At 42.1% G+C, this 13143-nt stretch overlaps 3 protein-coding genes and 1 long non-coding RNA gene across 4 annotated transcripts; 2 read left to right on the top strand and 2 right to left on the bottom strand.

The window, feature by feature from the left end:
• Positions 1–3961: 3961 nt before the first annotated feature.
• LOC118511909 (E3 ubiquitin-protein ligase MARCHF2-like) lies at positions 3962–7148 on the bottom strand. The gene is made up of 6 exons (XM_036055544.1): positions 5017–7148; positions 4802–4936; positions 4654–4717; positions 4433–4582; positions 4306–4367; positions 3962–4201 (listed from the first exon to the last, which is right to left on the bottom strand). Exons 1-6 carry the CDS (start codon positions 5178–5180, stop codon positions 4129–4131), a joined length of 648 nt encoding a protein of 215 aa, XP_035911437.1. The 5' UTR covers positions 5181–7148; the 3' UTR covers positions 3962–4128.
• A 131-nt stretch (positions 7149–7279) lies between these two features.
• On the bottom strand, positions 7280–8534 carry LOC118511908 (chymotrypsin-1-like). The gene is made up of 3 exons (XM_036055543.1): positions 8367–8534; positions 7725–8296; positions 7280–7642 (listed from the first exon to the last, which is right to left on the bottom strand). Exons 1-3 carry the CDS (start codon positions 8413–8415, stop codon positions 7484–7486), a joined length of 780 nt encoding a protein of 259 aa, XP_035911436.1. The 5' UTR covers positions 8416–8534; the 3' UTR covers positions 7280–7483.
• Positions 8535–8729: 195 nt separating this feature from the next.
• On the top strand, positions 8730–9280 carry LOC118511910. Its single transcript, XR_004906188.1, has 2 exons — positions 8730–8796; positions 8870–9280. It is a non-coding gene; the product is annotated as an uncharacterized LOC118511910 (long non-coding RNA).
• A 1332-nt stretch (positions 9281–10612) lies between these two features.
• LOC118511906 lies at positions 10613–11279 on the top strand. The gene is made up of 3 exons (XM_036055542.1): positions 10613–10790; positions 10857–10961; positions 11022–11279. The coding sequence occupies exons 1-3, from the start codon at positions 10677–10679 to the stop codon at positions 11217–11219; spliced, it is 417 nt and encodes a 138-aa protein (XP_035911435.1). The 5' UTR covers positions 10613–10676; the 3' UTR covers positions 11220–11279.
• The last annotated feature ends 1864 nt before the right edge of the window (positions 11280–13143 follow it).

Raw genomic sequence — 13143 nt, 5'->3', positions numbered from 1 at the left:
TACACAACATTTATAGTCTCAGTATTCACATACGCCTCTGAGGCATGGACTCTGTGCCAAACTGACGAAACCCGCTTAGTCGCGTTCGAGAGGAAGATGCTCAGAAGGATTTTTGGCCCCGTATGAGTGGAAGAACAATGGAGAAGCAGCTACAACGACGAGCTCTGCGAGCTGTACGATGATCTCCTTTAGAAGATTGTCCAAATAGACGGAAGAGGTCTGTATCGATGTATCGAAAATTATGTTATGATTCATAATTATATGCTACGATTGGCGTGAGTGGATGGGTCCAGCATCGATTCACGCGAAGCAAATGTTTCCTCTCAGGCATGCGCCTAACAAACGAACCTGATCAGTGGTTCGTTCTTATTCTTACAAATGCACGAATCATCCTCCTTGTGTTCTATTTTGGGATTCACTGGACAAAGGTAACGCTTTCCGAAAGTGGATAATATAAACAAGCAGCTCGCATATTCCGCACGAAATGGATAAACAAAATTTCTTCCTCGGGTGTTTCTGCCGTACTTAAGAATTTTGCATACAGTAACGGTAGAGCTAACGCGCGGGTTACCAGTCATTTCAGCTGCTTTTCCGTGCGGTGTGACTGGTCAGCCCGAAAATGTTGGCACACGTTTTACTTTTTGTCTCATTAGTAAGGTGCATCGAAAATTCTTCTCCAGCACAGAACGGCTACACCTGTCGACGGTTAAATACTTGCGTAGAATCTTGCGTAATTTTGACTACCGTCAATTATCGTGTGCCGGATAAAGAGTTTGACATCGAGTTTCGCTGCAACTTGCCACCCTTGAAGAACGCACACTCGGACAAAGTGTTCCGCAAGGTTACCAGCTACCGTATGGATGGGAGAAGCGCATGCTGCACGACCGGATTTGGTCTCGAGTATTTGAGTTTTCCCGAAAAGATAAACTCACTGGTGTTGGCCGACTACTGTTTACAAACAATTCGCAACGGCACATTTCAAGGTTTCTCTGCGTTACACCATTTGGAGCTAATGGGGTGCAAGGTACAGCAGGCGACAGGTGACGGTTTCCACAGTCTGCCGGTGCTGCAGACCCTTGTACTACAGCGAAGTGCATTTTCAAACATGAAACGTGACGTGTTTTCCAACTTGAAGCAACTGCAGCAGCTCACCATACACAACTGTTCGGGGATCGGCTTTACGGCGAGTGTACTGGACCGTATCGAACGAATCGATGTGAAACACAGTGTTGTGCACAACATATCCTCAGTGTTTGATCCTCTTCCATTGCGATTGGAAGTCGTACACTTTGAAGCTGTACAATCGCAACAAAGCTCAACACTTGCTCTACGATCGCCCGGTGACGGTGAAAGTGTTGTGCAAAATATTACCGTAGTACAATGTATGCTTACGTCGGCGGTCGTGAAGGACATGCCACTGTTGGTTTCGTTAAATCTGTCCACAAATTTGCTCACCGAAAGCTCGGTCGAGCTAGTGAACTTACCTGCCTTAGTGTCGCTAATCTTGAGTCATAACGCGTTCGAAACAGTCACGGGTACGTTCCTGAAGTTCGGTAGATCTTCTTTGGAAGTGATCGATTTTAGCCACAATCGAATATCTTACATAAATTCGTACGCGTTTGATGTAGCACACTCGCTGCGCATTGTGAATTTATCGCACAACCAGCTATTGAGCATGCCAAACATGGCAAAACCTCACGCTCGGCTTGAGCGTATCGAGACAGACGGAAATCCTTGGGATTGCTCGTGGTTAGATCACTGCCGACTGCTCAACCCGACGCTCTTCAACGTCTTCCGGTACAACAAACGCTACGACGTACTGACCGTGTGGGGTTTACCGTGCTTATTGCAAACAGCTCCAACCGAACCCGGCATGCCTCCGCTGCTGCAAAGTGTGCTCACAGATCCAGCAACCACAACACAAGTGCCGGTAATATCTTACCCACTGGGGAACATTATGCCGCGAGGTAAAAAAATATCCATAACCACACCTCGGTTCACCGTGCCCAACTCGCTAAAGGTGCTAATGTCGGTATCGGTTGGGGTGCTTGTTTCGAACGTTATTATACTGCTCTACAATCGCTATCGGAACATTGTACAGCAACCGTTCTATCGGTTGCTTTCCACCTCACTTTCGACCAGAGATACGGTTACGGAAAAAAGCACCTCCTTTTGGTACGAAGTTCCGGTTGGTGAAGACTCGAATGCAATGCCGATGAATCACATTTACGAAGAAATTCGTGACGGTGGCGCACAGCGTGATACGTACGATGCACTAAACTTCCACCGGGATAGGCAGCAGGGGCCGGACGAGACTAGTTCTGGTTCCTTACCAAAATAGTTCCTCACAGTGAGCGTTGAAGTTTAATTGTACCTTTATATGACATACTGTGTCAAGATGTATTTTTCTAAATCACTTGATTCGTTTTGTAAATAAATCTAGTTTAAACTGATGTGAATAAAATTTTGTATAAAAGTATACCGATAGTGTTGTTTTTACATGGAACCTAACACGGTTCAATTGGAAGTCATCGCTGGGTAAAGATCTAGATCCTGGTTTCAAGTGCTAGGATATACGAAAAAAGGCTCTTTTGATCATAGTGCAGAGTGAACGCATACAAACATTACATCCATTTTGTTATGTTTGTGTTCAGTTTTTTACCTTTTTTTTTTAATTACAGTGTCGGACAACATAAAAGGATCACTTTGCGACCAAAAACTATCCAATTTTATAATAAAGAAGCTAGGCTGTGTTAAAGTAGAAACATAGCAAGAGAAGCATTTTACATCAATTTCAAATTAAAAAAAAAATCAATTGGATTAAATTGTTTGAAATTAAAATTTAGGTAATAGTTCTCTTTGTAGACTATAACGGCATCAGATGACTGCTTTGGTACGGGTAGATTCAAGTCATAGAAAGCTAGAAACGATAGCCCAAGACGTCTCGAGATTGTAGTGTCAAGGAAGAAGAAGAATAGTTCCTTTTGATTGTACAATAAATTCTGACCATATAGACGGCGCGGCTATTGCCTCGACCTCCGGACCGCCCCCTATATTTTCATTAGAATGACAAAAAGACACTCAGAAGCGATTCGTTGATTCATCCAATCGCAGGATCGTTTTACTTAAACCAAATTCGAAATCAGCAAAACTATGTAAATTTGTTGAAAATCGGCACCATACTACCAATTTTTAAATTCATAAAAAAGTCTTCTATTGCATGTCACTGTATGTGTAAAATTAAAAGTATTAAAAGCATGGATCTCATCATCGTCGAAGCGAATCTTAGGAACTTTCATGGTTTCGTCAACCGCGATTTATAAGAAAATGATTTTTTGTGTGCTACAAAGTTCTTGGGATCTTGGAATTCGGGATATTGAGATCTGGAATCCGCGGTCTAAAATTTTTGGATCCGAAATCTGCAATTTCTTTGTTCAGTATTATAATATTTCGAGGTTCCGGGCGATCCGGGATCTTGAAATTCGGATCGTATTCAGATAGTCTATGGTCTGGACTTGGTTTTTATGATAACATTGTTCAAATTTTAAGTTCAGTTGTAAAACTGCACCGGTCTCACAATCAATACTTTTCAAAAATCATTTGAATCCAGTAACTTAAAGCCTAGTGTACGGAGAGCTGTGGAGATCATCTGATCGTAATGATCTTTAAGTGTCAGTGTGCTCTCTAAAAGAACCTCTTGGTCACGAACAACATTTGTATGAGGGACAGAGGAATCAGCTATTTAATCTTATCGTTTATAGAGATCTTTTCTTTCTGGAAACGTACATCTGTTACTGTTGACACACAGTTTTGAAAACAGTTTTGGGGCATTTGGCAATGCAACGGCGGAAATCTCATCTGGGCCGTTCCCCCATAGTGAGGACCGACTATGGTCCTAGTATATGTATATAATAGTATGCCTGAAATGGCCAAGAAAGAAGAAAAGAAGAAAAAGATCTTGTTGTTATGTTAGCTTGAGAGCTGAGATTTTATTAAACTACTTTCTGAAAAGCTTCAATACCTTGCTGTTATTATATGGAACAAACGGTCCTAAAAAACAAACATTATGGCTAGTTTTGTAGCTAAATCTTTAATAAGCCCATTCCCTGAGTCCCTGGGGGATAAGTTCTAAACAGTTTCCACTCGATAATGGTCCACTTCTAGTCTTGATAACCGTACGTTTCTTGCCGAACGCCACCAACTGTAAAAAAGGATGAACAAAAGAACAATATTTCACTCCGACATGTTACGATTTCCCCAAAATCGTCCATGCGCTATCATTTTTATAGGGAAAAGGTAACATACCGATACCAAGGCAGCAGGTGATCTCTTGCAATAATGATAACGTTCGCAGAATAAGCAATCATCTGTGAAAAAGTGAGTGCATTAATAGAAATTAAATTTTGCAAGCACTCTACAAACTCATACCTACCACAAGCGATAAGAAGCAAATGACAGCTACTTTTGCGAGCTCCTCTCCGAAGGGATCGTGTGGCGAGTGTTGAAACCGCAGCACGAGCATGCAAACCAGTGTCAGCATGAAACACACAAATGACAGTATCGAGTAAATTAAAAGATCAGACTAGAAGGGAATAAGATATTGCTTGAGAAACAATGCGAATCGGAAGCAGGCGAGTTGGTGCCGGTAAGTACCATCAGAAGATTACGATTGTCCGGATTGCGATACCACACTAATACCGATTCGAAACAGCCATATCTAAAGTGAAGAATCCAAAGTAAATCGTAGAACGTTCTCTGTTTGAACAAAATTCCATTCCATGCTGCACATTATAAAACATACCGAAGTGTTTCGTGTGTTTGAAACGTGTGTAAACATAATTCACAGTGCGTCAGTCCGGAGCGGTTCAACCAAAGCTCCAAACAGTCCAGATGCACGTACTTCATCGAGCCCTTGCACAGACAGGGAGATATCATACTTTGCATTTAATGCACAATGTTAAGCATAGCTCTTGTTTCACCTTGGTTTGAACAACTAACACCTTACAACCCACTTACCTAACTCCATCGCTGGAACTTTGACAGATACGGCACACGACCCAATCGATGCTGCTGCCTCGCGGTTGTGCTGTGCAAATATCCGAAAGTGATTGATCTCTGCCAATATCACTAGAATCCGACGATTTCCGCAGCCCGTCATCTTCTGCTAACTTTTCGTTCATATTGTACTGTACTACTAGAATTTGGCTTTACTTAGAATGTTGAGCGGCTACAAGCGGATTTGGAGTTGAAAATTTCGATCCGAAAAACTTGATAAGCGATAATTTGCAAGGCAAATCAACATAACCGTGGGCACTAGATTACTTCAATTTGATAAACTGATGTGATTAAAAGCAAAGCTTGCTTAGCAGAATAAACTAAACTTACATACTTTACTGGACCGTTTCGCTACTACCACTTCGCTTTGAATCCTCGCAGTGTTGCAAAAGAGCAGTTGGATTTGCCCATTGCCTTATTTGCAGGTGGATGTGGTGATGTGTTGAGCCGAAATAATTGTCATTAGTCTTTGTGTCTTATTGATCCTCCTTTCAGACATATTTACAGTGGCACATGCTAGCAGTTTGGATTCGCATTGCTTACGGGACTCACGAGATAATTCATGCTAATACGAGGTCCCTTATGCCTTACCTCGAGACTAGAACTGCCACTGGCTAGAACACGTCAGTTGAGTAAGGAGTGTTGCTGCGCACGGAGCGGGATCCAGTAACCGGAGGGGGGGCTGTTGAGCACTGCAAAATCGCTCAACCCACAGCGTGCCCCTGGTGAGGACAACATCCCAAACGTGGCCTCGATGGCCTTTCCCGGTGTGTTCAGGAGAACGTTCCAGCACTACATCAATTCCGGCCACTTCCCGGACGAGTGGCAGAGGCAGCGGTTGAGGCTGTTCTCCAAGACAGGGAAACCACCAGGGGAGGCGTTTTCGTACCGGCCAATCTATCTGCTGAGCATCCTTGGTAAAGTACTGGAGTGACTTATGCAGCGCAGACTCACGGAGCACCTTGAGGCTACGGGAGGTCTGTCTGGTGCCAAGTACGGATTCCGGAAAGGACACTCAACTATAGACGCCATCAACAAAGTGATCGCCAACGGAGGAGTTGCTTTGGACAAAAAGCGCAAGGGCGACTGGCTGTGTTTCGATGATGACGATCGACGTGAAGAACGCCTTCAACACGGCCAACTGCACAGCGATTGGAGAGGCTCTGCAGAGAAAAAACACACTGCGGTACATACAGGCCGTTACTGCGGAACTACTTCGTCAATCGCACGATCCACTACGAGACGGATGAAGAACTGGTTTTTTTTTATTCATAAAGAACGGCCTGGCCGTATTGCTAGATGAAGAACTGGTATTGCTACCGGTTTCGGCAGAAGAACCGCAGGGTTCGGTGCTAGGGCCAATACTGTGGAACGTCATGTGCTTTCTCCGTGTGGAGCTGTCCGGGCTGAAGCGGGTGGACATCATTGGGTTTGCTGACGACGTGGTTTTCACCCACATCGGTAGAGATATGCAGGAAGTCAGCACCCATATGCTATGTGGAACCTGGAGATGATCGAGCGCTGGATGGAGGGAGTCGGTCTGCAGCTGGCCCATCTACATGATCTTCTGCACCCATCACAACCCGCAGATAGGCTAACTAACAGCGGGTGAGCACACGGTCGTTTCCGGGGACTAGCTCAAGTACCTTGGAGTCGAGCTGCCGCAAACAGCCGGCATCTCGAGAAGGTGTGCACCAAGGCATCACGGGCAACGAATGCCTTGAAAAATTTGGTCCAAAGAGCAGCGCATACAGACCCTTGGTCAACTCAAAATAACTTTGTACGCTACGCAGCACCGACGTGAGGACGGTCATTTCTGCAGTAAGAGATCCATTCAGTTGCCTGCGCTATTCAGTCCATTGCACGGGCCAGATGTCACGATGAATGTCACATAGCCCAAATCAGGGGACACTTTCATGCCGTGATTAGTCCCCTGTGGCGGGAGACCTTTTAAAGGTTCCCTCCCCGTTAACAAAGCTGCGAAAAAATCATCATCGATCACGCCAAGGAAGATCGATTCCAAAACCACTCGCGCTAGTACTCAAGTGCATTTCAGATTGAATTGAAATCAGACGGATAAGCTTTTGACTCGATGAACCATCTTTAGTTCCTACCAGTAGACACTTGTGTTCACTGTCGATGCTTTCTGGAGGAAGGACATCTCAGATTCATTTCATTCAGACTAATTCAGTACATTTCGGCTAAACAGGTATCAAAACATCAATGGACCGTGGAAAAGTTTTGGACATTATTTTTCAGAATATTACAATATAATTAGGATTCATTTTAGCAACTTTTCGGTAGTGTATCGAGAATCATTAATGATTATCTTCGTTCCTAAATTAATTTTCCTGGCAATTGTAAGCTGGTCACGACGAGCGTGAACAGATCACAATTGCTAGAAAATATGGCGTCGCCGTTGTTTCTCTCAAGCGTTGTATTCACTCGCATACTGATTGATGAAATCCACATAGTACGAAACTTTGGTGAGCACGCCGGGAAATGGCGCGACGGCACATGGCTTTACGCTCCAGGATACGATGCCTACCTGGAACTGTTTGTACATCAGCGGCCCACCAGAGTCTCCCTGGAATTAAAAAAAAGCCACAGTTACAGTTTAGCGTTAGGAGTAACACCATCCCTTACAGGCACTTAAGGCATTTACTTACACTGCACTGTCCCTTTCCACCGCCTGGTTCGGCTGCACAAATTTGCGTAGGATAGATGTGATTGCTGTGGATCTGATTGCACTGATCGTTCGGCACTGCGTAGTAATCGATCTGCTGCAAAGTTGTTTGCACCGGCCCGTTGGAGGCATTACGACCCCATCCAACGAGTGTCACTTGATTGGACTCTAGCGTATCAATCTCGAAGAAGCGTTTTGGCAACCGAACGGCTTGCACCTGTTCACTAAACACCAGAGGCTTGCGCAGCTTCAGTAGCGCAATGTCATCGATGTAGCTGTCGGACGGATTGTAGTTCGGGTGTATCACAACATCCTCAATCGCGTATATGGACTCGTCCTCAGTGCGCGAAATGTTGGTCCTTCCTACCTGGACCGTTTGGTAAAGTGGCGTGGTATAGTCGACACAGTGGGCGGCCGTGAGAATCCAGCGTTTGTTCAGGATGCTGCCACCGCACGAATGACCACCGCTGGCTCCACGCAGCGACACAACAAATGGATAGTTTTCGATGGCCGCATCCGTACCATTGACGATCTTGCTTTGATCGATGGGGCCAGCTGCAGTGCGATGAAAGAAAACGCCATCATGAGAAGTTTTGAAAACTTGTTACACCAACCCATAACATACCTTGTGCAAAACTGACAAAGACGAAACACACCACTAGTTGTAAAATCATCGTGCCTAACCGTTTCACTGTTCGGACGCCTGTAGCGAGATCTTGGAGCTGCCGTCTAACTTAAGTATGCACAATCATGCCGTCTTATCGGCGATAGCACAATAATCGATGAAATATGGTAGATAAGTGCAGACGCGGTTTAAACCGTTACTATTGTACTCTCTTTGCTAAATCTCCATTGTTGATAATCCGCCAATTGACCGTTTACTACGTAAGACGACAATTCTTATCTGCTTATTGAAGTGGAGCAAGCATATGTATTGTTTGGAAAAAAATAGGTGCACATTATGCCACATGAGATTTCAGTTTCGTATCGCCGAAGCACAAAAAAACTTGCTACTGTTTATCTAACAGATGTAGAAGCTCTTAATATACGTTGAGGTTTTGTTCTAATGTGTACTCCATTAGTAGATTTTGTTTCATACCAATTTCTCATATTATCTTTTTCTAATAGTTTGGCTATCTCTGACTGCAGGAAGTGTCGTCCAACTGAGGACACTTGGGATGCTAATGGAAAGAACTGAACACCTCGCGCACGAGCACCCTGAGCGAAACCTGTGAGCTCTATTATAGGTTTCCATCAGTCCCCAGTTTTAAATAAACCGAGCGGACGCAGTACGCCATTCGCACAGGAAGCTTCAAGGAGCAGGTTAAAAATAATGTTTTATTTATTTTTTGATCAAGAATGTCTCTTTGAAAATATATAAATCAAGTCTTTATTGAATAGGAATATTGAAGCTAATAAATTAAGCAATTGTTAAATTGAAATGTAAAATTAAAGTTAAATGGAATGTGAATTTCTACTGTTTCAGTTACGCAAAACAGACTGTTAGGATATGGAACGAAGAATAAATAATTAAAAACACATGTATTGTTGATTTAGCTCCTTAAAGTATTCTTTAAGAAAATAATACTAATAATTAAATATATTTGTGGAAGCTTTACTTGTAGGCAATGATAGCAGATGTTTGATTCTGTTTGCATTAGCATTATTCAATAAATTCGGCATGGATAAAGCTGGACCCGGTACTGAGACTAACGGAAGTACATTCTCACTCAAACAAACTTTGTCAAGTTCCTCAAACTTTGCAGCCTAGACATTAAATAAATTTTTATCTAAAATAAATTTTAATTAACTAAAAAAAATATTAAAAATAATTAAAAATAAAGTGTAATCATTGGTTAATTATTATCTTTAGAGGTTTCTTTTCACTTCCACAGCTGATGGATGTGGTTTATTTTTGTTCAACATTGATCATTGATGAAAAATAAAATATTACATTAAAACAAATCTTGCAATTTTCGAGCGAAGAAACATGTTCAGAATGTTTGTTGAATGTTTTTTGTTATGATTATACAGATATGCTATGAACATAGACCAAATGTAATACGAAGCTGCATTTGCTGAAATTTTAATGCTAATACCACTTTAGAGCGGATCAACTTTCGTGAAGTGGTTATTTTAGTTATCCGGGTACAATCGTAGTGTTTAAAGTGATAATATTATTTCGATACTATAGTTCAAATATTATCAACAAAGGGTTTCATTTAAGTTATTGGATATTTGGAAATAACCAAAATAATTTGGATAATTGTTCTCGCAAGATAAGAGCAACATTACAAGGTTTCTCCAACCGTGGAACCTAATCATATTGATTGGTTATGTTCGATAGATTTTCTCTAACACACGAGTTTCATAATAGGCGCTTCCGTACGCAACACGATTTTTTAGTACAAGTGCGGTTGTATGCAAGGTTGTGCGCAAGACGACAGCTTTCTATCGGTTGAAATCAAAATTGAAATAAGAAAATAGAATAAACTTGAAGCTCTGTGTCTCTCAGAATTTATATTTCGTTTTTTTTTTTTATGAATGAGCCTACACTCAACTGCACATTTGATTGTATTAGTAACTAAGTAACTAAAAAACGGATCTATTAAGAAATGCCTAACAAAGAAGTGTCTAAAATTGTGTTATAGTTTTCCGGTCTACCATTGTAATAACTAAATTTCAAAATTTCATTTTTATTTTTTTTATTTCTGTTGCTGTAAATTATTCAAAATCATAGTGCCTTCGCGACCGATTAAGCTCGCCGCATTTGCTGCAGTATCATCAAACTATACTGCAGCAGCTCTTCAAACATATCGCTGTGGCGATGTATTTACACACGGTAAGCCATGTCATGGGCGATTAGCAATCATGAACCAACGATCAGTTCAATCTACACCCTACAGCTATAACAACATACGATCAGCGATCAACAATGGCACTCAACTTACGTATCTTATTTTATATCACAATTGTTGCTGTATATAGCAGCACAAGTGCAAAAAAATCTTCACCGAAAGCGGGCGAACACTCGGTAGACGACGAATTGGTAAGGCATGGGCATTACGTATTGCATGCACGTGGCACTAAAGAGAATTATTTGCACGGCTTACAGTTTCCTATCTACGAGTGTGACGAACGAAGCCGGGCCTGGACCGTTCGTTGTCTTGTACCGTTGACCAACGCGCAATTGTCAGTCGATCTGTGCAAAACCGGTGAGGTGAGGTGTTTGCTTTTGGGTTTGCTCAACCATCAGTAATTTAATTGGTTCCAATCTTAGAATCCCGACCAGCAATTTCTCGTACGTTGCGCTAAGGAACTGCAAATCCTCAGCCAATCCTGTCCTCAACCAGTGGCGCTGGCAGATATAGCGAAAAATATGCAGGTTCACAAACCACCCCCGTTGCCGTACGATTCACCCAACATGCCAAAAGTTCCAGGGCGAGCTAGTAATAAAAAGGATAAATTCTCCCTCTAATTACCAAACGAGACATGTTGCAAATTAAGGAATAAAATATATTACGCCGAGCAATACTGCCAAGCCGTTCTGCAGGCTTCATGTTCATTATTTCGTCAGATACGGTACAAGGTATTAGCATCTGGTTCATATCATATGCATAGGTTGAAACGTTTCACCGTCAACAACTAACATTCAAAAATGTTAATTCATCAGATAATTTGCTCCACTTTTAAGTAGCTCACATTTGCTTAATGTCTCACACGATAAGTACAGCGAAAATGCGCTTTACTCGTTTATACTCCACAAAGAACACAGTTCGCGTGTATACACCCGTTTGCCTCGTATTGCTTCATGGAACCATGAGAATGCTCGCACAAAGTCGAGTTCCGCTGGTTCTTCGGAAGCGAGCCCTCTTCAGAAGCGTCACTGCCAAAAACGCAGTCCCGCATTACGTGCACTGCAGCAAATGGTGCGTACGCATTTGCGAGGATTAGTGCGTATGCATGGGTCACATAACGCAGTGAGATGATGGTTACGGTGCACGAATGCTGTTGGCGTGCAAGTGCAAGTTGGTTCAGTTCGCTCCACCAAAATTGCATTTCCTGTATCCGTGTGGCTCAAACCACGTACCACGGGAAAATAAACGGTGCGTAGCTTTATTGATGTCGTTAAAAGCTAATTATCGGAAAGGGATCGGTGTTTAAACAGGGGCAGGTGGTGCCTATTTCTACTTTCACTGCATGGCTGCATTGAATATCTTTTAGTTAAATAAAACTTTATTTGATTGAAAACTTTTATTATGACTAAAAAAGTGAACTCTATTGTCTTTCAATATTGCTTCCAAGGGTAGGATAAGTTTTAGGGTAAGTTTGTGGAATTTAAACCAGAACAAGGCAATCTGTATGCAGCAATAAAGCAAGTTAACAGCAATATCAGTCTTTTCAAAAAGATTTTTCAATTTGGGATAAATTAATCATCCAATGTTTCATTTAAAAAAATCACGTACAACCTAAATATTTCACTGCAATCAGTATACACAGGGCAGTTATGATGAGTCGAGGCACTGCAATTGTGGATATGTGTCTGCACTATGAGATATATATTAGAGTGAAGTATTTGGGTAGATTGGGGCACTTCCTGATAAACAATTACACTTGCTACGAGTTTTACAATAAGTTATAGTATGTATTTCTGGAGCAAGACGAATTATTCTACCAGGAACCGATTCCAGTCATCGAACAATGTAGTAGACACTTACAAGAAACGCAATCGGTTCAAAATATATTGGATAAGATGGGCAGTGATTTACAAAACTTACCATGTTTTTCTATAACGTGGTCATCTTTATGATAATTTCCTTAAGATGAGCTCCGGACGAGGGTTGTGAAATATATCTTTGTGAAGGTGAGCAATTTGGCCAATTCTGGCGTTCCTTGACTTTATATTACCACTAGCTAGATAGTCAGTCTTGCGTGGCGGTCTATATGGGATTTGATTCGCCGTGTGCAGACGGGCATCGCTGTCGTAAGAGATGGTAGTAACGACTAAAAGAAGTTTTAGGGAAAACCTGCTTTGGACTTTATGAAGCTATCTAATTATTTGTGAACAATAATGTAAACAATTTTTTAAAGACTGTCTTGATCAAATTGGCAGGCTATTGGCGGTAGGCCGATCATGTCTTTGTCTCATAGTCCCAGTATTCACGTACGACTGCGAGACATGGACTATATTCCTAACCTCGAAAGCCTCATAGTAACATTCGGAAGGAATGCTCGCACTTGAGAAGACGCAGAGGAGGATCTTTCGCGCCCAATAACTCAATAATGATAACGACTTTTATGAGCTGTACAGTTAATGTTTCCAATTTACAGCCAATAAAATTGGCCATGCTTAGGTGGGCTGTTCATGTCATGAAAATGGTACCGAACGACCCGATCCATAA

Source organism: Anopheles stephensi, chromosome 3 (genome assembly GCF_013141755.1).
Source record: "Anopheles stephensi strain Indian chromosome 3, UCI_ANSTEP_V1.0, whole genome shotgun sequence".
Lineage (NCBI taxonomy): Eukaryota > Metazoa > Arthropoda > Insecta > Diptera > Culicidae > Anopheles > Anopheles stephensi.
Note: the sequence above shows the minus strand (reverse complement) of the source record. Positions and strands in the feature narration are given on the sequence as shown.